At 40.9% G+C, this 23,124-nt stretch overlaps 1 protein-coding gene across 2 annotated transcripts in view; it reads right to left on the reverse strand.

Annotated features, from left to right (window-relative positions):
• The window catches only part of SAMSN1 (SAM domain, SH3 domain and nuclear localization signals 1), a 154,365-nt gene that overhangs the window by 66,038 nt on the left and 65,203 nt on the right, over window positions 1-23,124 (reverse strand). For both annotated transcript variants that reach the window (XM_085241259.1, XM_085241268.1), the window contains exons 4-5: window positions 12,558-12,695; window positions 2,728-2,768 (exon numbers count right to left, since the gene is read on the reverse strand). In XM_085241259.1, coding sequence (XP_085097385.1) covers window positions 2,728-2,768; window positions 12,558-12,695 — 179 coding nt within the window. The remainder of the gene's footprint in view (window positions 1-2,727; window positions 2,769-12,557; window positions 12,696-23,124) is intronic.

Here is a 23,124-nt window from a genome sequence, read left to right on the forward strand (position 1 = left end):
AGGACGGGCTGAGAGAGCTGGGGCTCTTCAGCCTGGAGAAGAGAAGGCCTGAGAAGACCTTATAGCGGCCTTCCAGTACCTGAAGGAGGCCTACAGGAAAGCTGGGGAGGGGCTTTTTGTAAGGGCACGTAGTGACAAGATGAGGGGAAATGGTTTTAAACTAGAAGAGGGTAGACTGAGACTAGATATCAGGAAGAAATTCTTTAATGTGAGAGTAGGAACAGGATGCCCAGTTTGGTTGTGGATGCCTCCTCCCTAGAGGCATTCAAGGCAAGGCTGGATGGGGCTTTGAGCAACATGGTCTAGAGGGAGGTGTCAATGCTTATAGCAGGGGAGATGGAACTAGATGATCTTGAAGGTGCTTTCTAACCCAAACCATTCTATGATTCTATGTGATTTCTCACTGACTTTCTCCGTATCTATGGAAAAGGCCAATCAAAAATTTCTACATTGTCAAGTAGGAGTTTGATACCAGTTGTAAAAGATTATTCTTTTACATCATTGTCTCAAAGCTTGCTGGGGACACAGATGGACAAGTCCAAGCAAGTCCCGGGCAAGGGTTGAGAAATCCTTTGTCTGAGGGACACAGATGGACAAGGCCAGGGGCAACAAGAGAGATAAGCCACAGCTTAATGGCCGTGAAGTGGTCTTTTGTGTGGGCTTATCTCGAGGAAGATGGCCACCTCAGGAGGTGCTGCACATGACTCTTGCTCAGGTGCCCAGGAATGCCACACTGGCAGAAGAAGAAGGATAAAAAGTGGACCTACAACCATGAGGTTGAGGTTTTCTGGCAACAGATTCCTCATGAAGAAGAACAGAGGTTTTCTGGCAATAGATTCCTCATGAAGAACAGGTTTCTGCCATGAGAAGCCTCACGAGCTGCACTCTCTCCCTCCTGGACTTGCTCTGTGCTCTACCACGATGCTGAAGAAGAACAAAGGTGTCTGCCATCAGATTCCTCACTGCAGAATTCCTGCATGCTGACGGACTCTCCTGGGCCTGCTACCTGAGTCCTGCTGCTTCCTTCCAGATTGGCTCTGTGACTTCTTCCTGCTACCTGCTTGCTACCCAAGGCCGGCCACGCTGCTGCTCTGTTGGTCTTCCCCTTCCCCCTCCTCCCCCTGCTGCTTCTACCTCGGACCTTCGAAACATCATGCAACAGGACGGCTGCTGGATCCTGGTGGTGACTATCCCCGCTTTACACAATTCTTGCTTCTTTCCTATCTTTTCTATCGCCCTCCTTCCCTTCCCCGTCTCCCTGATTAGGATTTATAATAAACTGGTTGGACCAACATTTGAACCATTGTTTCTTAATCTCATGCCGGGTATACAGATATTAAAAGAACCTCATCTCCCTCCTATAAATCGGAGCAAGACACCAGTACAGTGATGTCTGGACATTCATAGCAAAATAATATTTGAATGCAATTGACATTGGGTGAAATTGTCTTAATCTTATTTATTATTTATATTGATTATTCAAGTGACCAAGACAACCTTTCTAAATTCTGATTAGTTAAGTGGAATTGAGTTAGTTTTAGAATAAAATAATATTATTTGTATTGTAAGGTTTGAGAGTGGAGCCACAGATTCCTATTCCTATCACTAGGGTAGACTTGGTACTGAACTAAGCAGGTGTCTCAGGCAGCTTGGTGATAGCATCATATTTGGTAGAGCTATTATAAATTATTTATGCTGTGGTAATTCCATGCCAGCATACACAGCAGTTTAGCTTCTTTAAAAGTATTAAATGGTGATCAGAAAAAATGTGAATAACAGAATTATATCCATACTTAGATAAATGGAATTTTGGAAAGGAAGAGCATTTTCACAAAGCCCCTTCTGGTCACAGATAACTAAGATCTCAAAGCTCTGAGTGTGCATGTCTGTGTTTCGAGCCAAGAAGTTACTAGTAGTTGTAACTGACAACGAAAACTAGATGAAAACTGTCTATTAAGACAAATGAGATTTTCAATGAAGTTATTATCTATTTTGAAATTTATTAGCAACATACAGAGATGGCATTGATGATCTGAATTTAATGATGCCCCTCCTAAAAAAGAAAAAAATAGAATGACGTCTAAGCATTTTCATGCCACAGCCAGACAGATAAGATCTGTGTTTATCATTCCATTAGGCAGGATTTCATTTGAAGGGAACTTCAACGGTAATGCAAAAACTGCTGATCTCAAGACAAAAAAAGAAATTTTCAAAATAAACTCCTCTGCTTGCTAATATATTAGTCCAAACTGGTATCGTGCCTTAACAAATGGACATGAAGTATGCTGCTGCCTCAAATGTATTTGATTAAATAAGGTTTGTCCTGCTTAATCTGAATCATTTTGCAAACTAATTTTTTATTTGGATTAAAGAACACAACTCTCCAGAAGATTATCAGGTCAATGGTACAAACATTCTGTAAAATAGTTTACTACTTCAATCTTTCAGAAAAGTGGACATACGGTTAAAACAAACTTAGATTAACTGCATTTGATTTCAGCTATCCTGGTCCCAATATTTTGTAAGATTTATGTATATAAAAAAAATAACAGCAAAAAAGCTTTACTAATATTACAAGCCTGTTACTTGCTTCCCAAATGCAATATTAATACATGTACTCTGTGAAAATTAAGGTAACATTGGCAAACACATTAACAAAACAACAAGGGTGAAAAGAACAGATAAATATAGTGACACTGTATAGACCTTGAATTGGTCTCAACTTACTTTCTCTTTTTGGTCACTGTGTTCTCAAAATCAGGAAATTCCTTTTAAAAAGAAAACAGAGAAAAGATATGAAAATCATAATTTTTTAATCAAAATATAATATTTTCCTCACTGTAAGGACAATGTAAGATAGTTTTATGCACATTTGATATGTGTTTTTAATATCCACTAATATTCAACAAGTGAAGCTATAGAGGACACAGTGCAGGAGAGAATATACATAAGTAAGTGTCCTGGATTCTCAGAGATTTCAATATCAATGGCTCCCAAGAAGTTGACACTGAGAGCTGTAATAGGGCTGAAAAATCAGAGCACAGTACTCTTACATCAAAAATGGGTATTTCCAGCATAATATAATTCTTTTAAATACTGCCTACAAAATGTAAAATTTTATGAGGATAAAATGCTCACAAATTACAATGGGATGAATCTTTCTAATGGACACTCTCTAATGCAGACTCTCTAATTCCCTTACATGCAGAGGATGTGATCATCTCTCTGTACTCAGCACTGGTGAGACCGCACCTCGAGTACTGTGTTCAGTTTTGGGCCCTTCACTGCAAGAAAGATATTGAGGCCCTGGAACATGTTCAGAGAAGGGCAACGAAGCTGGTGAGTGGTCTGGAGCACAAATCTTATGGGGAGCAGCTGAAGGAACTAGGATTATTCAAGTCTGGAGGAGGCCTCTTCTCCCATGCAACTAAGAATAGGGATAGAGGGAATGGTCTTAGGTTGTGCCACAGTAGATTCAGGTTGGAAATTAGGAAATACTACTGCTCCAAAAGAGTAGTCAGGCACTGGAATGGGCTGCTCCGGGAGGTAGTAGAGTCACCAATACTGGAGGTGTTCAAGAAATGTTTAGATGATGTACCAAGAGACATGGTTTAGTGGGAACTATGGGTGATAGGCGGACTGTTTGACAGGATGATCTTGGAGATCTTTTCCAATCTTGTTGATGCTGTGATTCTATAATAGAGTAGGAAGCAAGGCAAATAAAACTGAAAGCTGTGTAAGTCAGCCTAAGTGGCACAAAAGCAGAATGTAGCACTGGGCTTGAAAGAAGATCATACAGCTGCAGGTGCTCAGCTGCTGGGCTCATGCCTGTTTTTGATGAGCATGAGCATTGGCTGAATATGTGCTTGAATGTTTTTTCATCATCTGGTTCCTGTTCTCCCCCTGTGCCACTCAGAAATTCTCAGAACCTAGTTATCTGGATCATAATGGATTAGCTAGTCCTTTTTTGGAGACCAAGCATCATGGGCTGGCAAGTGCAGAATCTAGGGCTTTCTTTAAATGTAGAAAAAGGAAAGAGGTGGCAAGATGTGGAAAGGAAGAGAAAGGTTATGTGTGTGTTGAAAGACTGAACAAAAGGATACCTCACTCCACAAGGAATGCTGTAATTTCTCACTGCTATCATAGACACCTTGGAACTTGAAGTTAATTTTAACTTTGAGAAAACCTGAGGATGTCATTCTAGGGTAGAAGAGATCTCTGAGTGCAGTACTATTTTGATATTTCTTAAGACAGAGTATCAAAGCAATGTATCACTTTCATATCTATTTCTTCCAGCCTGGAAAACAGAAACCGGGGTAAAAATGTCCATGAGGAATGTCATTTAGATCTGCTGGGCAACAACACACATTTAAAAAAATAAATATGAAAACGTCAATTTATAGATCTATTTCTCATATTCTTACGTTTAATTTTTTTCCTTTATGTAATATCATCTAAACAGCTCTGACCACAGTAATTTAAAAAATACCAATCAGCTTGCAGGATGAAAAGCCAAAAACACATACTACATAAAATGATGCAAGTGTATAACTGAGAATTTTATATTTTTTTCCTTCTCTTGGTATAATCCATCAGAGATTTTTTAAGCTTCTTCTGAGAAGGCTTTTCCATTAGGAAAAGGCTGTTTTATTGCACTGAGTTTATTTTAGCAGAGTGCAGGAGGCCCCAGTAGTATCTGGATATCTTTGAAAACTAATAATTGTAGGCAGTTTCCACAAAATATTTTTGCAAGTATAGTTTCACTCTCAGATACTGTATGCGGATCAAAAGAGTATATACCTTTTATCCTGAAATATTGCAAGCAATGGAAGACAAAGTTCTTACTGAAATAAAAAACAAACCTCTCAGCATGTCTTAGGACAATCTTTTCAATGGTTGAAAGATGTTGAAAAAGTGATTTTGAGGCTCTTTAAAAAGGGTAGCATCAACATCTCCTTTAAAAACATCAACCTTTTTATCTCAAAAAGGCTCATTAAAGGAAACAGTATGCATGAAGGTCAGAGACCACACAGGGAACATTGTTAAGTTAGAATCTCTATAAGAACCAGAGCAAAAAACTGAGATATGGCATTCTCTGAAGTTCAGTGTGGTCTCATACTTGGAAACATTATTAATTCAAGTCTAGACAAGCCAAATATCTGGTGTGGAACATGTAGGTTTAATATTTGCTCCACAATTTCAAACAAATGCTTCACTACCTGTTTCCTAAAATGCAGTAAAAGATGCATGTATCGCATTGCTTCACATGTTGAGGCATTACTGAAGAATTCATTAGATGTCATGGGATGCAGTGTCACCATGGAATATGATGGTGGCTTTCTATGGACATTTAAAAATGGGTCCTTTTATTCAGTGCACCTCTTTTTGTGATGTCTGAATCAGCCATCTGACTGGGGTACAAAATAAATTATTCTTGTTAGTACTTACTTTTTAAGTTTTTACAGTACTTGAATACACTAGAAAATCCTACAACTGTGATCTGTGACTAAGAATTAAGCAGTTTTGCAAACATGTTTTACCTTTAATTGTAAAGAAAGTTTCTTCTAAAATCTCATCTCTATATTCTCTGAAGTTTGTTATTACCTTTTCAATGGAAACTAGAAAAGTTTCCCTATTCCAAATATGAATGATTTATTTCTTAAAAATAAACTAAATGTATGTGGAAACTCAGCATTATGAAATTGCAGTAAAGTCCTTTCCTCCCTGTTTTCATCAAATAGCTCTGAATTAAGGAAACCTCTGATGTTTACAAGTAAGCTGAAAAAGCTAGAGCTCCTCTGTTTGTTAGACTTAAACAGGGAAATAATGAGTTCAGGTAACTAGACCTCTTCTTTCCCCCAGTGGAATCAAATGCCAATTATAAAGTAGGTAACTTAACTGCTTGTGGTTTTGATGACAGTAGCTTAGAAAGACTGATAAATTATTTGGCATTTTTCTGATACACAGGGTAGTCACTCATATCACAATTAACAGTTGAAAAATATGTGGACATTTGTGATTTCAATCTGACAGGAAATGTATGAAAATATTTTTCATGTAGAAGATTTTTCTTGTGAAGCTTAACACAGACCATGAGGTAGAATATGAAGAAATTCGGTTTTTCAGTTAACAACACTGTTAAGCACAAACTGTACCCATATGATTCATTATGCACTTTTGGCTACCAGCTATATCTGAAGAAGACTTGTTTCAACACTGCTAAACTTAAGATTCAGAAAGAGCTCTGTAAATCTAGTTTTTGCTCTCTGTTTGAGAAGACAACTGAAAAACTACTGAGAAAGTACCCCAAAAGTTAACAGACATACCCCTGTGAGAATTAAAATCAATAAACAAGTGTGTATAACAGGCACAAGCCATTACTAGAGGAATCCAGATTGGGAACACCTCAGGCAAAACACTGCATGTACTAAATAAGATAAAGAGAGTACATGAAAGATTATTCTTCATCAACAGTGTGTCGGCATGTATTTGGCAGAAGCAAAAATAATCACTGTTCAAAAAGGTATTCAAAGAGTGTGCTTTCTGAATTATGTCCTGCACAGCTCCAGTTGCCACAACATCCTGTATTTTCCACATCTCTGGTGGAACATCACAACCCAACTATGACTGAGACAAATCACAAGAGACAAGATAACAGCAAGAAAATAACTGCTTTGCTGCAGTAAGAGGAAAAATTTCCACTAGTTCTAACTTCCATCTTCTGAATTGAGGAGAGCAGAACTTGAATGCCTTCTATGGTGATGTAATACGGAAAAAAGAAAGGGGGAAAATTCTCCCAAGAAAGACAAGCGTCATGTCAAGCTGCTCCATCCTGAGGAAATATAACAGCTCTATGGAATCTACACGGCCATGGCTCAGCCGATCATTTAAACATACTCTCAAGCCCATATCCATTAGCGATGCACTTAAGTATATGCATTACTGAATAATGATAGATGGCTGAATCAGGGCCTGAGGGAGCCAATAATGCTCTGAATTTATCATGCTATGGGGGCCGCCCTGCAGCATGGAACTAAGTGACGGAATTAAAAATGGGAGAGAAGTACAAATGGGCTCAGTTAATAAGCTTAACGGCTTCATCCAAGGTGTAGGTCTAATAACTCACATGCTAGAAATAGCAGATAAGATTACACATAGTCCTTTGGCCTTAGCAGCATTTTTCCATAGGTCTTACCGCTGACACGTCATCACTAATCTTGTTTCCCATTTCTAGAGAGTATTTTATAAATAACCACGTTGATTCTACAGCCAGCACAGTGACACAGCATTGAGCTGTTATTTTTAGTTAAGTGCTGAGCTGAATATTCTCTCAAAACATAAAAAATAAAGCTCACAACCAGTCTTATGGGGATTCTTGTTAATATTTAGTGAGCCAACAGGTTGCTTCCCGCTTACCCTTGCTTTTATTGATGATGAATTTAAATTTATGATGAATAAGTGTGCCGTCACTAAAATATCTCCTTTAGGAAAACAGAAATATATTATTTGAGTTAGCAGAAAAGAAAGCGCTGGATTCTTCTATTCACTGCTGTATGTATCTTCATGGTCTTGGCACTACCACAAAAACAGCACTGAGTAATATGAGAACTTTGTTTTTTTCAGATTGATATCTATCATTTTCTGATCCTACACTAGCAACTTATCTGCTTCTCTAGGCTGGCTCAATGAAAATAAAGCTGCATTGGACAGGTTGTTTACTTGTATAGGGTTTAAAATTTATGAAGTTTCACTATATATAAAGGTAATAAAGAGTCTGAAGGAAAGTTGCTGAATCAGAAAACAGAGCAAAATAGGGAAAAAAAGCAAGAAATAAAAAGCGTGAGGTCACTGCATCTTTAAATTTTAGTCTTACTCGCTGTAATTAACCTAGTGCTGAGCACAGTGTTATGGATATGACTCTCCCATACCTTGGCAAGATACAGGACAAGTCACGGTAGTTATCTGTTGTAAAGTACCGTGCCACATCCTGGACACAAACCAAAGAACAATTCTATTCTTCGCTTTGTCTAAATCCAGTTCCTAGCAGATAAGCAAAGGACAAAGAAATAGCACAGCTGCCATTAGTTGGTCAGCTGGTTTGACATCATACAGAAAGAGAAACATTCTGAATGGACGTAGGAGCTGAATGTCACATATTCATTAGAATAACAGCATGTTTCAATACTGTTGTGTACCACAGCCCTAGCCAAATAGCTAGATCTTTACATATCTGAAATACTACAAGCATACTAGGATCAGGTCACAGCCATATTTCACAACCATGATTAAAGACACTTAGGTGAAATGGTGAAGAAGTGGCTCATTTTTCTAGTAACGAGGTCACAATCAGATAATGGAGAGAAACCTGTCACACAAGAAAACATCTCCCACTTCCTGTGACAAAACTGTAACTCAGGCACATCCCAGAGCCCAGGCTCACAGATCTGTGCTGATGAGATCTCTTGAGATCTCCGCGCTACTATGCTCTCAAAACCAAACCATTGCACAAAGCATCAAGCTGATAATCCAGAAGAGAGCACGCACAGAATAAAACAGGTCTGGGAAGAATAAGTTATTTCCATTCCTTCAGGACTCAACAAATGCATGCAACAATTTCCCAGCCATTTTCCTGTTTCACTTGCTCAGATACTCTCTCCACACAAGTCCCATTCACATATCTTCTTTGCATCACTGCAACACCATAGGCCCAACAAACATACTGGTATGTGGTAACTAAACCCCAGCACACAAGGGTAAAGGCTGGTATAATTTGTGCTGGCAGGACAGTCTCTCTTCCTTTAATAATGAACATTCTGGTTTCTTTTTATTCCATCACGAGGCTGCATCATATGTCACTATTTTGCAAAGTTAGAGACAGTAATTACAAATAAAGGAGGCACTGTTAAGCAGAAGAAAAAAAAAAAGATTATTAAATGAAATAGAAGAAATTATTTGATGAAATAAATGAGATTATAAAATGTAATATTATCCCTATTATTCCTACTACTTAGGAAGAAAAAAATACAGAAGACAATTTCCTTCACATTTGCCTAATGATTTTTTATCAAATGTAATGGTTATCCCACAAAAGTTTTACAAAATTTATTAACATTTACAAAATTCATACAACTACTCTTTAAAAATGTAGTTTTGTTAATAAAAAGGACAGCTAAAGGCACAGATACAAACACAGAAACCAGGTGATTGGGTTCAGGGATGAGATATCACAGAATCACAGAATCGTAGGGACCTCCAGAGATCATCGAGTCCAACCCCCCTGCCAAAGCAGGTTCCCTACACCAGGTCGCACAGGTAGGTGTCCAGGCAGGTCTTGAATATCTCCAGAGAAGGAGACTCCACAACCTCCCTGGGCAGCCTGTTCCAGTGCTCCGTCACCCTCACCGTAAAGAAATTCTTACGCACATTTGTGCAGAACTTCCTATTCTGGCCATTTCCCCTTGTCCTGTCTCCACACACTGCTGAAAGGAGTCTGGCCTCACCACTCTGCCCCCCACACTTCAGATATTTATAGACCTGGATCAGGTCCCCTCTCAGTTGTCTTTTCTCAAGGCTAAACAGACCCAGTTCACTTAGCCTTTCTTCATAGCAGAGATGCTGAACAAGACCGGATCCAGCACCGACCCCTGAGGAACACCATTAGTTACAGGTCTCCAACCAGACTCTGCACTGCCAACAACGACCCTCTGTGCTCTGCCAGTCAGCCAGTTCTCAACCCACCTCACTGTCCACTTATCTATCCCACAGTTCCTCAGCTTTGTTATAAGGATGTCGTGGGAGACAGACAGTATCAAATGTCTTGCTGAAATCAAGGTAGACTACATCCACTGCTCTCCCCCCATCTACCCAGCCAGTGACAACATCATAGAAGGCTACCAGGCTGGTCAAGCATGACCTCCCCCTTGTGAACCCATGCTGACTACTCCTGATAACCTTCTTTTCTTCTAGTTGTCTGGAGACGGCATCCAGCACAAGCTGTTCCATCACATTTACAGGGACAGGGGTGAGGCTGACTGGCCTATAATTACCTGGACCTTCCTTCTTGCCCTTTTTGAAGACCAGAGTGACATTGGCTATTCTCCAGTCTTCAGGCATCTCCCCCATTCTCCAAGATCTCTCAAAGATGACAGAGAGTGGTTCAGCAATCGCCTCTGCCAGCTCCATCAGCACCCATGGATGCATCCCATCGGGTCCCATGGATTTATGAACATTTGTGTTGCCTAGATGCTCTTGGACCGCCTCTTCCCTGACTAAAGGAAAGTCTTCCATTCTCCAGACCCTCTCACTAACCTCCAGGGTCTGGGATTCCTGAGGCAGAGCTTTTTCACTGAGGACAGAAGCAAAGAAAGCATTCAGTATGTCCGCCTTCTCAGCATTCCCCGTTACCAGAACACCCCTCTCATTTAGTAGGGGAGACACATTCTCCCTGGTCTTCCTTTTACTATTAACATACTTAAAAAAGCCTTTTTTATTACCCTTTATCACCTTTGCCAGATTCAATTCCAGGCGGGCATTAGCCTTTCTCATCGCATCCCTGCAGGCCCTGACAACATTTCCATATTCTTCCCAAGTGGTCAGACCCTTTTTTCACATTTCATGGACCTTCTTCTTTCCTTTGACTTTGTGCACTAGCTCCTTGCTCACTAGCTCCTTGCTCATCCACACAAGTCTCCTGCCACCCTTTCCTGATTTCTTGCTCACAAGGATGCACTGATCCTGAGCTTGGAAGAAGAGCTGTTGAAATGCTGATCAGCTCTCAGAGGCCCCCTTACCTTCTAACACCCGAGCCCACGGGATAGCTCCAAGTAGGTCCCGGAAGAGATCGAAGTTGGTTCTCCTAAAGTCCAGGGTAGCAATCCTACTTTTTGCTTTGCTTCTTCCAGTCAGGATCTTGAACTCCACCATCTCATGGTCACTACAACCCAAGCTGCCCCCGACCTTTACTTCCTTGACAAGCCCTTCCTCTTTAGTGAGAATAAGGTCCAGCAACACCCTCCCCTCGTTAGTTCCTCCACCACCTGCATCAGAAAGTTGTCTTCAACACATTGCAGGAACCGTCTGGACCGTGTTGTTTACCCAGCAAATATCTGGATAATTGAAGTCCCCCATAAGCACCAGTGCCTGGGATCATGACGCTACTTCCAGTTGCTTATGGAAGGCCTCATCAACCTCCTCATCCTGATGAGGGGGCCTGTAGTACACACCCACAACAGTGTCTCCCATACCAGCCCACCCCTTGATTCTCACCCACAAGCTCTCCACTGCTACACCATTCTCCCCCAGGTGGATTTCAATACATTCTAGGTGCTCTCTCACATAAAGAGCAACTCCACCACCCCGCCTCACCAGCCGATCTTTCCTAAAAAGCACACAGCCCTCCATTACAATATTCCAGTCACGCGAGCTGCCCCACCACGTCTCCGTGATTGCAATGAGATTGTAGCCGTGTGACTGCACGCACATCTCCAACTCTTCCTGTTTATTTCCCATACTGTGCGGATTAGTGTAGAGACACTTTAGGGAAGCAGCATCCCCCTGCCCCTCTCCATCTCTTTGAACTCCACCCTCATCACCAATCAAGCTCTGTTTTGAGCCTTGAACTACCCGCTCAACCCCAGTGGCCCTCATTTTGTCCCCTTTCCCCTTCTTACCTAGTTTAAACACCTTTTAATGAGCCCCGCCAGTTCCTGGGCTAGGATACTTTTACCCCTTGCAGACAGGTGAGTTCTATCTGCATCCGTCATGCCAGGTGCCGAGTAAATTGCCCCATGGTCAAAAAAAACCCAAATTCTTGTGCCTCCACCAACCTCTAAGCCATTTATTTATGAGGAGGGTTTTTTTGATCCTCTCAGTATCCTTCCCTGCCACTGAAGGGATATAAGAGAAAACTACCTGCAGGCTCACTCCATCAAGTACTCTCCCCAGTCCCTTGAAGTCATTTTTGATAGGCGTCAGGCTTCTCTCAGCAGCATCATCACTGCTGACCTGAACTACCAGTAAGGGATAGTAATCAGATGGGCGAAAAAGCCCAGAAAGATTTCTAGAGATATTCCTGACCCGTGCCCTAGGGAGGCAGCACACTTCCCTCCAGGTGGGGTCAGGCTGACATATTGGGCCCTCAGTTCCTTTTAGAAGGGAATCACCTACGACTACCACCCTCCTTTCTTTACTGGAGGAGGCAGTCTTCAAACATGGAGCCGACCGCCTCTCCTTAGAAAAGCTTGGAGGCTGTCCCTCCACCTCATTCTCAGCCATCTCACCCTCCAGTTTCAGGGCTCCAAACCTATTACACAGAGGCACCTGAGGAACCGAGGTAGGTCGGGATGGGCACCGCCTGCATCGCTGAGGCCACTCCTCCTCTCTTCTCAAGTTGGCTCTCTTGGTTTGACCATGTCTGAACGTTGGCTATAAAAAGCCTAAATATTTCAAACTAACATCCAAGCCAGCCGAACACACATGAATCTGGATACACAGTAATGTTTTTTATTATTATTATTTTTCAAAATACACTTCATACTTTACAATTACAGTTTACTTACCAAAGACATAGACCTATCAGGCAGTCCACAGTTTGCACGTGTGCTCACTGGAGTGCTGGGCTGGCTGGAAGTACTGATTGTATCCTTGGGTTCTTGACGTTCGGGGACAGGCTCATACAAGCTGTCCATTGAACCCTCCTAAAATAGATTGAAACAGAATTATAAAGATGAATACTTGTAAGTCCACTTAAAAACAAACAAAAACATTCATTTTGCATGATTTGTAAAATATAAAGACTGATTTTCCTCCATTATCTTTCAAAAAACTTAATTTCCTCTCTCTGTAAAAAACATATAATGCTTATGGTAAATACCAGAATTTTGGAGTTCACAATATCAAAACACAGATTCCACAGATTGGCAGGAATAAATATGAAAGTACAGTGAAAATGAGACTTACCTGCTCAGAAGGAATTTAATCTGCTTTGAATATTTTCCCAGTGAATTTTAATCATTGACTTTAACTGCATTAATTAAGGAATAAATAAAATTTTTCGCAGTATGACTTACAGCAGAAAAATGCAATTGAAATTAATGTGATATATTCTATAAAAACATTTATTCCTCTACAGAAGATAAATACAGATGCAGCTTCGAAGCTAGGCTGCTGATACATAATGTTTGACCTACTGACCACACTCCTTTTAATGCACTCCGGAATTCCATTGGCCTTCTTGGTCACCACGGCACAGCTGGCTCACGGCCAACCTGTCATCCACCAGGACCCCCAGGTCCTTCTGCACAGAGCTCCTCTCCAGCAGCTCATGCCTCAACCTGTACTGTTACTTGTGGTTACTCCTTCCCAGGTGCAAGACTCTACTCTTGCTTTTGTTAAACCCCATCTGGTTTCTTAGTGCCCAGCTCTCCAGCCTGTCCACCAGGTCTTGCTGAATGGCAGCACAGTCTTCTGGCATGTCAGCCACTCCCAGCTTTGTATTGTCAGTATATTTACTGAGGTTGAACACTATCCCCTCATCAAGGTCGACAATGAAGACACTGAACAAGACTGGACCCAGCACCAACCCCTAGGGAGCACTGCTTGTCACAGGTCTCCAACCAGACTCTGCACTGCTGATCATCACACTCTGAGCTTGGCCAGTCAACCAGTTCTCAATCCACCTCACTGTCCACTCGTCTATCCCATGCTTTATCAGCTTTGTTAGGATGAATAAAAGATAAAGCACTTGATTTTGTAGCGAGGACTGCAATTCAGATGGCTTCAAGAACATCACTGATTTTGTGAGACTGCTTTCTAAATTTCTAAAATATCAAATAAAAACACAGGAACCAAATAGAAGAACAGACGAGTTGTACATCTCCTGTTCATTCAAACAGCAAAATGTACTTTGTGTCTTTTCTAGTTGGACCTACAGAGCAGCTTCTGGGAGACCACTGACATGGCAGAGCAGTGCCTGTGCACACAGCTACTCCCTTACAGAAGCTGTGCAATTGAAATAAAAATACATTTGCAAGAAATTGTGTCAGACTGGGAAGAGACTGCTATTTTCTTCTGTTGCACAGAAAATGATTTCCACTCCCATCTGGAGAACCCGAAGGACACCGTGGAGTCCAGAAGGGAGAAATTCAGGGAACCAAACAGGGAGGGGAAAGCAAGGTCTGGACAAGGAGTGATCCCATTCAGGTACAGTTTTATTTGCTCCTTGATTCAAGTGAAAATACCCATGGCTCTGTGTAGGACCAGCAACAAGGGCAGGTCAGTAACGCCTGCTCTGACTGCTGCACTAGATGGGCCATAGACACTGCAGTGATGTCACCATGATGACACATGGGCACCATGGTGATTTTTGAGCCTCTCCCACTGTAGCCCCTTGACAGGTCTGTGGGATTTCACTTGCTAGCTGGGAGGGTAAAAGGTAGTTCCCTGCAGAATTGGCTGCAAGCACAAACCACAGACTGAGACAGTAAGGGAAGCTGTCTGCAGGACAGGAACTTCTGGTTCTGATCCAGAGGCTCCGGCTGCATTCCCAGGCTCTCCTTCTGATCTTCTGGATCAGGATAAAGGAACAGTCTGGGCATCAAATATGGATGAAAAGGATGCACTAACTTATCCTCATCACGAGGAAATCAGAAGTATAGCCCCTACTTCTTACAAGGAGAGCACACGCAGAGGCACTATTATCTCTGCAGCCCTCACTTTTCCTGAGAAACTCTGGGTACTGGCTGAAAATCACCAATTTAAGAGCATTTGGTGGGGTCAGAATGGAAGCTGCGTTGTAACTGACCAAGCAATGTTTCAGATCGAAGTACTGGGAAAGAAAGGATCTTTGAGAGTATTTGGGACAGAAAGTATGAAATACTTTATTCGTCAGCTTAATGTGTACAGATTCACAAAAGCACAGCTTGACTCCAGAAGATCTCCCTCGCTTCCCGAGTTTCTGGCAGAAGAGGCATTTGTGGCTCACAGGAAGGTACATCAGCTGCTGCGCACACCAACCAACCCTCATAATATTCTCCTGGAAGAGATGAAGGGGTCCAATAAAATAAACCTTGGTAACAGAGGAGATGAGGATGACAGGAAATGTTCTGATCCTAATTTCTTCCTCTGGCTGTTTGCAGGAATTTTAGAGGTAGCATTGCTGAGTACGAGTAATGTGGGAAAAATATATTTGGGTTTTATCCAGTGAGTCTGAACCATGGAACAGAAAGATATATAAATGAGGGTATGAAGAGTCTGTTACTTCAACATATCTTGCTTTAGTCAGCCTAGATTTAAAATGACAGACATTTTAATACCCATGTTTGTCTTTAGCAATTAAAAGTTAAAGTTTCTGTTTCTTGCTGTCTTTCAAATCACAGCTCTTCTGCTTTGTATTTTCAGTTACTTTGCTACTACAACCCATACTTCAGGAAAGATCACCCAGAGCTGCTAGAACTCTGCAAGCACAGAGTTGCCCAAAAGAGAAGAGCTGTGGCTGCCCACAACCCACAGGAAGAGCTGAATGAGCGGCCCCCAAGAAGCAGCCCAGATGCCCAGCCCATGAAAAGAATGGCTGCTGGGCCAGAGCAGAGCCTGCTGACAGCAGATCCACAAGCAGGCACACAGCCAGTGCCATCCATGGGGCCTCCTCCACCCAAGCAACCCAAGAAAGCCCGTACCCAAGCCCAAAAAGGCAGTGCTGCAACTCCACCAGACCCTGCTGCTGCACCAGAGAGAGAAGAATGCCAGCCTCTGCCCCCTCCCCCCACTGCCACCTAGCAGCAGCCCCATCTTGGGTGCAGTTTCAGCTCCTCCAGCTTACAACTCTCTGCCCTTCAAGGCACCCACTTTTACACCTGGCTTAGTGTGACAGGCATTTGCCCAGCCCCAACAGGAATCAGAGCTGCAGGATCCTGGGGCTGCCCTGCATTACCTCAGCCACTGTTTTGCCATGGCCATGTTGGCAGCAGCCAAGGTGACATCAGCTAACTGGGAACCCTGGGCTGTCTCACATTGCCCAACATGCACCTGCAGCTCCCACAAAGCAGCCCTGCATTGCCCAACATGCACCTGTGGCTCTGACAGAGCAGATGCAGAAGAGCAGCACGCATTTATAGGTTTATAACTTCATACTTCATAGACAGGTATTTCTGGAAATAGGAAGTTAGAATAATAAATCCTTTCTGTTGCCATGTCCTTTTCATTTACTCGTTCTGGTGAAATCTCAGATCACATTTTTATTTTATTTTCAAAAAGAAATGGAAACAATGGTTCTCTAACATCAAATAAACAGTTTTCTGTAACAGTGAAGCTCTAGACCCTTAGCCATAGAGAGTAAAAGATTGGATGGTGTTTGCATGCTGCGTGCACAGAGAATGCTCTTCTTAATGACTTCTGAGGGAAAGTAGAGACAAATTAAATAGCAGCTTTTTAATTATTGAAGACTCAGAAAGAGAATGCCAGCTTCGTAGGATGACTGCTCACAAGATACTGCTCTACACTGTCAGGCAATAATAACTCTTGGTTTAATTTCTGGGCTAACATTTACCAAGGGTCTGACAAACCAAGTGCTTTGGAGAGGCCTTCTCTGGAAAATCAGAGAACATTGTTCAGAAGACCTGGAAAGATATTTGGCCTTACTTGCTACAGAAGGGTAATGGATATAAATTTGGCAACTCTCTTATATTTTTAAATCTCATTTATTTAACATCCTAAACCCTTTGTATTGTACTAAGAAGGCAGTACAAGAAATAACTGAAGACAGCATAAGGCAGCATTGCCACAGACTGACTGCTGCCGTGGATTTTGCATATCCACGTAGTGAGCAGGAAAGCTGAAAGCTGGCCAGGCTTTTGGGGGGTTAGTTTTAGAGCAGATCATTTCTCTCATCAAGTGCACCACTGGATCAACACTGCCTTGGTGACCAAATGTTTGGCAAGAGAGAATTTGAATGGAAGTGAAATGCAGAGGTGAAACAAGACAGACTTCTTAACCCTTCTTTGGACGCTCTACAATAGTTTTACATCCTTGTATTTTCAACTTGGATACGAATTATAAAACAGCATACACGTGAATCAAGTCATTAAAATTATTTTAGCACAGCTTTTAAGAAAGAATTTATTATAATGTTGTTAGATATGTGAAAATACAGTAAATAAGGCAGCTGTTGGAAGCATACAAAACGCATTAGAATCATCCAATATAGTCACTTTTATAGATCTGCTGATCATGTGAATAAACAGAAATGGAGGGGAAAAAAGAGTTCTGATGGTTTCATTAGAAAAGGGCATTTTTTTCCCTCAGGCAATCTCAGTATAAGAAGGTAACTGCACTGAATGAAACTTGCTTTGTTTTCAAAGTAGTTTTAAGTCTTAAATGTATCAACATCTAGAAAAATATTTCACTGCTTTTACCTGCACCGTTCTACTCACTAAAAATACCACTATCTTGTGGTCAGTGACAATCGCATTAGCTATAGTTCTCAAATATGCTGGCATACATCCTCAATGAAAGTACTGTTTCCAAAATATATGGAACATTTGCATTTCATATCTAATATGAAGGAAATGAACAATATGGGATTCCAGTCTCTGCACAAAACAACCAAAATTGTAAAGCATTAACCTTATATATGCACACTATATAATTTCCAGATCTTGAAAAGTTACTTAGATATTCCCAAATAATGTCTTTCAGATAACACATGTACTATTTTCCTTAAATTATAGACTTACACATAACTTCAGAAAGAAATTCTACCATACAAAAAAAGTATGCCAGTTTGCATACATATTTAAGTCATGGCATCTTCAGCCAAGCTTTGGGTTCTTTTTTATTTGGTTGGTTTGTTTTGTTCTTGTTGCTTGTTTGTTTTGTTTTCTATTTATTTTTGTGGGTGGGCTTTTTTAAATCTTTACCTCCTTTATTCCTTAATACATAAATTAATCTGCACAGTGTGAATATACAATTACTCTTCCTGTAAGGGACATCCTTATTTCATTCTGTCTTGCACCCAGACACCATCTTCATATCATCTCCATGTGAGATGTGGGATTGAAAAATGTGAAGGTATTGAAAAAGTGAGGACATGAGAAAGAAAGTGTGGAGCATACAAGCAAGAACAAGTGTACATAAGGAATAATGCAAGGGAAAGTTAATGCTCAAGAAAGAAAGCATGCAGGAAAGATCCAGAGGTTTGTGGCCCAGCCTGTGGCAGGGGGGTTGGAACTTGATGATCCTTGGGGTCACTTCCAACCCAAACCATTCCATGATTCTATGAGAGGGTGAAGAAGAGGAAGAAGAGAGAAAGAGCAAGGGAGAGAAAAGCAGAGAGAGAAAGAGTGTGAGATCTGAGCAGTGACTGGGAAGTGCTTGAGAAAAGGAAAGAGGAAGAAACGGGATGAGAGAGAAAGCTTGTATGAGAAAGGGTGAGCACAAGTGGTGCGAGAAAAGGTGTAATCCTGTGAGAACACATGAGTGTGTGAGATTGAGAGTATGCGTGAGAAACAGCAAGTACATGGGAGGGAGAGTGATAGCATGAGAAAGCATGAGAAAGAGGGTGCAAAAAAAAAAAAAAAAAAGGTAAGGACATGGAAAGGAGCAAGGCTGCAGTAAGGGGGAGCACTCAAAAGAGTGAGTAAAAACACACAAGTGTGGCCAAGAGAGAGCAAGATAACAGCAAGCATGTGAGTAAGAGTGTGTGTGCGCAAGAGAAAGCATGTGGGAAAAGCACACAAGAAAGAGTGTGCAGGAAAGAGTGAGGAGACAAAAGGAAGAGATGGTATGGGTAAGAAAGCAAGCACAAGGGCATGAGAAAGAGCAAGCCCGAGGTTGCAGGAAAGGAAGTCAGAGAGAGACAAACAGCATAACAAAGGGAGCATGGGCCATGAGGAAAGAATGGGCTTGGCAAAAAGGATGTCAAAATTAAGAGAAAGTGAATGGGGGAGAAATAAAGAGAACGAGAATGAGTGAGAAAGAACAAGGGAAAAGGAAAATTTAAAAAAGAGAAAGGAAAGCAGCAAGGGAAAAAAAGGCATGTGATTCTATGATTCTATGTGGGAAAAAGAGAAAAAAAGGTTGCAAGAATTGATGCAGGGTCGCAGGAAAGAGGATGAGGTCACAAGAATGAGCTGTCAGAAAGGGTGTGTGGATGTGAGGAGATACTTAAGAGTGCAAGAAAAGGAGTGCGGTTGAGGGAAAGGGAATGAACGCACAAAAGTGCATTGTTGTACATGGGACTGCACAAGTTTGTGTGGGAGAGAAATTGAGAGAGGAAAAGCAAGATGGTGAGGAGCTGGGCAGCGTTAGCAAGGGCTTCCAAGAAAGGGCCTGTAGGCCTGCCCTTTGCCCCCAGGATTAATGAGAGAAAATAATTTACAGATTTGAGCTCGTGCAGACTTAGAATTTATTCAAATCTTTAGTAGTTCTGAGCACATTAAACAGCACAAGGCAATGTGATAACAGGAAAAAAACACTTATTTCTGTAATGCCTGCTACTTTTTCCTTATGACAGAAAAGATCCTAAGTCAGAGCTAGAGGAAAATAATTTTCTGCATTTCTTTGCATGTTATTTCTATCATCATGTGCAGAGACTATGTGGATCATAAGATGGAGAGAAAAACAGCTGTTTTAGTTTACAACTTTAAATATAATACATTTTACTGAGTTGTCAGCACATCTTTCTATCAGCTATCAAAATAAAACACATAACTAGTTCTATGCTACTGAAAATCACTAAAACTATTAGACTCTCATTCAGTACTTTATGTTTCACTAGCAAAACTGGTAGCTAGAAAGCTATGTATGGAAGAGAAATAGACAAATGTAAGGAAACCTATTTGGCTTACACCAAATTGGTGCTCAACTTGAATATCTGATCCGAGACCATGTAATTAGGAGTGTTGTTTACTTTTCCTAGCTCCCTTCTCTTGTAGGTTTCTGACATATTTGATGTTGGCAGCGCTTCAGCAGGGAAGAAAATTCTTCCCTGTCTTCATCACTTCCATTGCTATCAATACTGTTTCATATCAAATAAGGTTGTAATTATCCTTTAAATATCACCTTCTATAAGAAGGGGTTTTTTGTTCCTCACATATCCACTGGAAATTTTCCTGAAATTCAGTTTTTCTTTGAACCAGAAACATATCTGGATGTACCTCTCAGCAAATTAAATTACAGACAAGAATGGTCCAAGGCACTGTAATGTGATCCTTTGCACTGATGTCCCCTTGCCTGCGCAGTCCCTTGCTCACACTCGTCTTATGGCAACTAAAAGGCAGCCAAACTAGTCCTGAGCACAGTTCTTGAAACACCATTGAGGCAATACTCAACAGTCAGGTTGTATGCAGCCTCTTTGTTTTGGAGAGTTTGGTAGAAAAGACCTATGTTCTTGGGTACCAAGAAGTCTCAATATCTGGACATACTCCTGGATATGTGTACCTTTCTTCAGAGGTGGTTCTTTGTCTTTCTTGTGGCTCCAAAAGTAGAGAAATAACAAAAAGCCTGTAATCTGTGTTAAGTGCATGTTCATGTTCAAAGGGGATCCCATCAAAGAGAATATTCTGCTGTTTTCCGGGAGAATGCTATCAAATAAGTAATAAAAGTATACTTTCTCAGAAGAAAAGAACCAGCTAGGCCAGGATTAATTAACAGAGTGTTCCTGGTGAACTAATGCTAGCAGCAGAGTGTTGATGTAAACCTAATGATTAAAAGAGAAAGTATTATAGGAAGCATATCTACCTTAATTGAAGGACTATAATAGAAATATAATATTTCTCTTTCTCAGGTTTGTAGGATGTTGTCATTTAGTAGACAAGCTATCAAAACAGATAATTTGGAGACATAACATCTTGCAATTGATACAAAAGCACTGCTTGATTTGGGCACCTCTCTATATAAAGTCCAGAAACAAACAGTAGTGTTCTGATTTAATCATTTGACATGCTAAGCACCCTACGGTGGAAAAAACACTACAAATTTGGAGTCTAAGGTTGATATTTGAACATAATATGTCTACAAAAACTGAGACAGTTATACTTTAGACTGTTCCGTAAAATGGAGAAGGGACATAAGATTTTGAAGGAAAATTTAATTTTTCTGCAGGTTTCCTTAGACTATGTTAAGGAATCCAGTGCAAAGTTGATCTCAATTTACAAGCCAAATCACTCTGAAATTAAGTCAGGACAAGATATACTGCAGAGGAAACAACTCATGCTGGAGCACCACCAACAAAACCAACAATGATAATAATGAGAAGAGCTGGAGATCATTGGACTCCCACAGCAACAGGCATGGATAATTTCTATCTGCTTCCCTCGGAAGGGCATAGTACCATCCAGGCTGAACAACTGCTTACAGCCACCTTGTGAATCTTGACTGTATTCAGCCTCCTTGACATCACTTGCAGGACTGGCCTGTCACACTGGGTTTCTCATGCGAAAAATCTGTCTCAGCAGTTTTTAAAGTCCAAAAGCAAATCCAAAGAAAGTCATATCTGACTGTATAAACCAATCTTGTTCCTTTAATTACCACTTATTCCACCACTTTGAATCTGCCAAAAGCTGCTTCTACCATACCTTTAAACAAAACATTCTTGGCATTCCCTAAGATTATAGCTTACTTTATTCAGTATGCTCAGTAAGGGAGAAAATAATTGTTCAACCTATAAAACAGTGTCTTTAAAATAAGTATTCATGTGTACATACACACACACACACACACACACAAGCACACACTCACTGCAGGCAGTCTTCTCAATCTATGTGAGGAAAACATTCATGAGATACCATTTTTGCAAAACTACTTCTGTTCCATTTGCAGTCAGAGAATCTCTTCTGTGGTTTCAGGTTGAATACTTACTCCAGGTATTCATTTGGTTTAAATCAGAAGTGATTTCAATTGATCGGTGTCCATTTACATCTGCAAAACAGCTGGCTCCTCTAATGTCTTTTAATGTTGTTTTGAAACCTAATTATTTTGTTATTATGTGTTATTTTTGGCTTGCCTTTCTCGAAGAGAAAAATATCCTCCTATCTTGTTTGCTAGCTCAACCACTGTGCCGCCAGCCTTTTCACAGCCACAGACTGACATGGTAAAAGTAGCCAGTGTACATACTTGGGTCACTAGCTCATTTCTAAGCTAGACAATCTGATTACAGAAAGCAATTGCACTACGTTGCATGCACAGGGAGGAGTACACAGGGCTCTGATTTTTATGAAATATAGATCCATGCTAGTGACTTCTGAATTATCTTTAGATCTTGATAACTTGTAAGATGTTTTGCCAGCTGCTCAAGAGATTACTGCAACGGACAGAATGGCTCCCATGGAAAGCTTGTAAAGAAAGGAGGTTATCTTCTTAGCAGCAATCTTTAAACAGAACTAATTATTTCATTACAGAAACTATCATGGCAGTAGCTTTCACTTGTCTGAACCATCCATAATTACTGCCCACAGCATGTCTCTCACAGAAACTTTAGTTGCTGCCCACCCTACAGAACAGGGATACCGTGACCCGACTTGCTCTTGCCCACACTTGCTCTATCCCACATTGTATCTATAAGCTGATTTCTCAACTGATACAGCGAGCAATACATACTTTAAAAGTCAACTATGCAGAAAGCAACAAGCTGTCCCAATGGAAAAAAATTTAATAGAATAATTCTGACCCAAAGAACTGCAGAAATGAGTGTTTTCAAGCTGTTACAGACTATGCCAAAAAGCCATTGCTAACTTTGAACAAAGTCACAGACTCTTTAAACTGTGATCAAAAGTGTCCCTGAATTCACATGGAATTATTTTTTATGAAGGGACACTAGTCACAGAATCTCAGTATATCACTGCACTTTAAGTACTCCAAAACAGTTTTTAATCCTTATAATCTGGAGGGCACCCATACTCTGTGCTTAGATAGCATTAGCAACCAGTAACAATGGTTCCTTATTTGAATTTGTATCAGTGTGGTTTTAATACTGACCTTTATTTTTCTTTTAAAACACATGGGGAAGATACACTAAACATCTGTACAACAGATGAGAAAAAGGGCCAATAGATCTCCTTTGCTGTATAAATATACAGCAAATATACTCACCTAATTACCATTACTAATACCGAGCATTGGTACTGGCAGATG

This window comes from Meleagris gallopavo, chromosome 1 (assembly GCF_905368555.1).
Source record: "Meleagris gallopavo chromosome 1, MGAL_WU_HG_1.1, whole genome shotgun sequence".
NCBI lineage: Eukaryota > Metazoa > Chordata > Aves > Galliformes > Phasianidae > Meleagris > Meleagris gallopavo.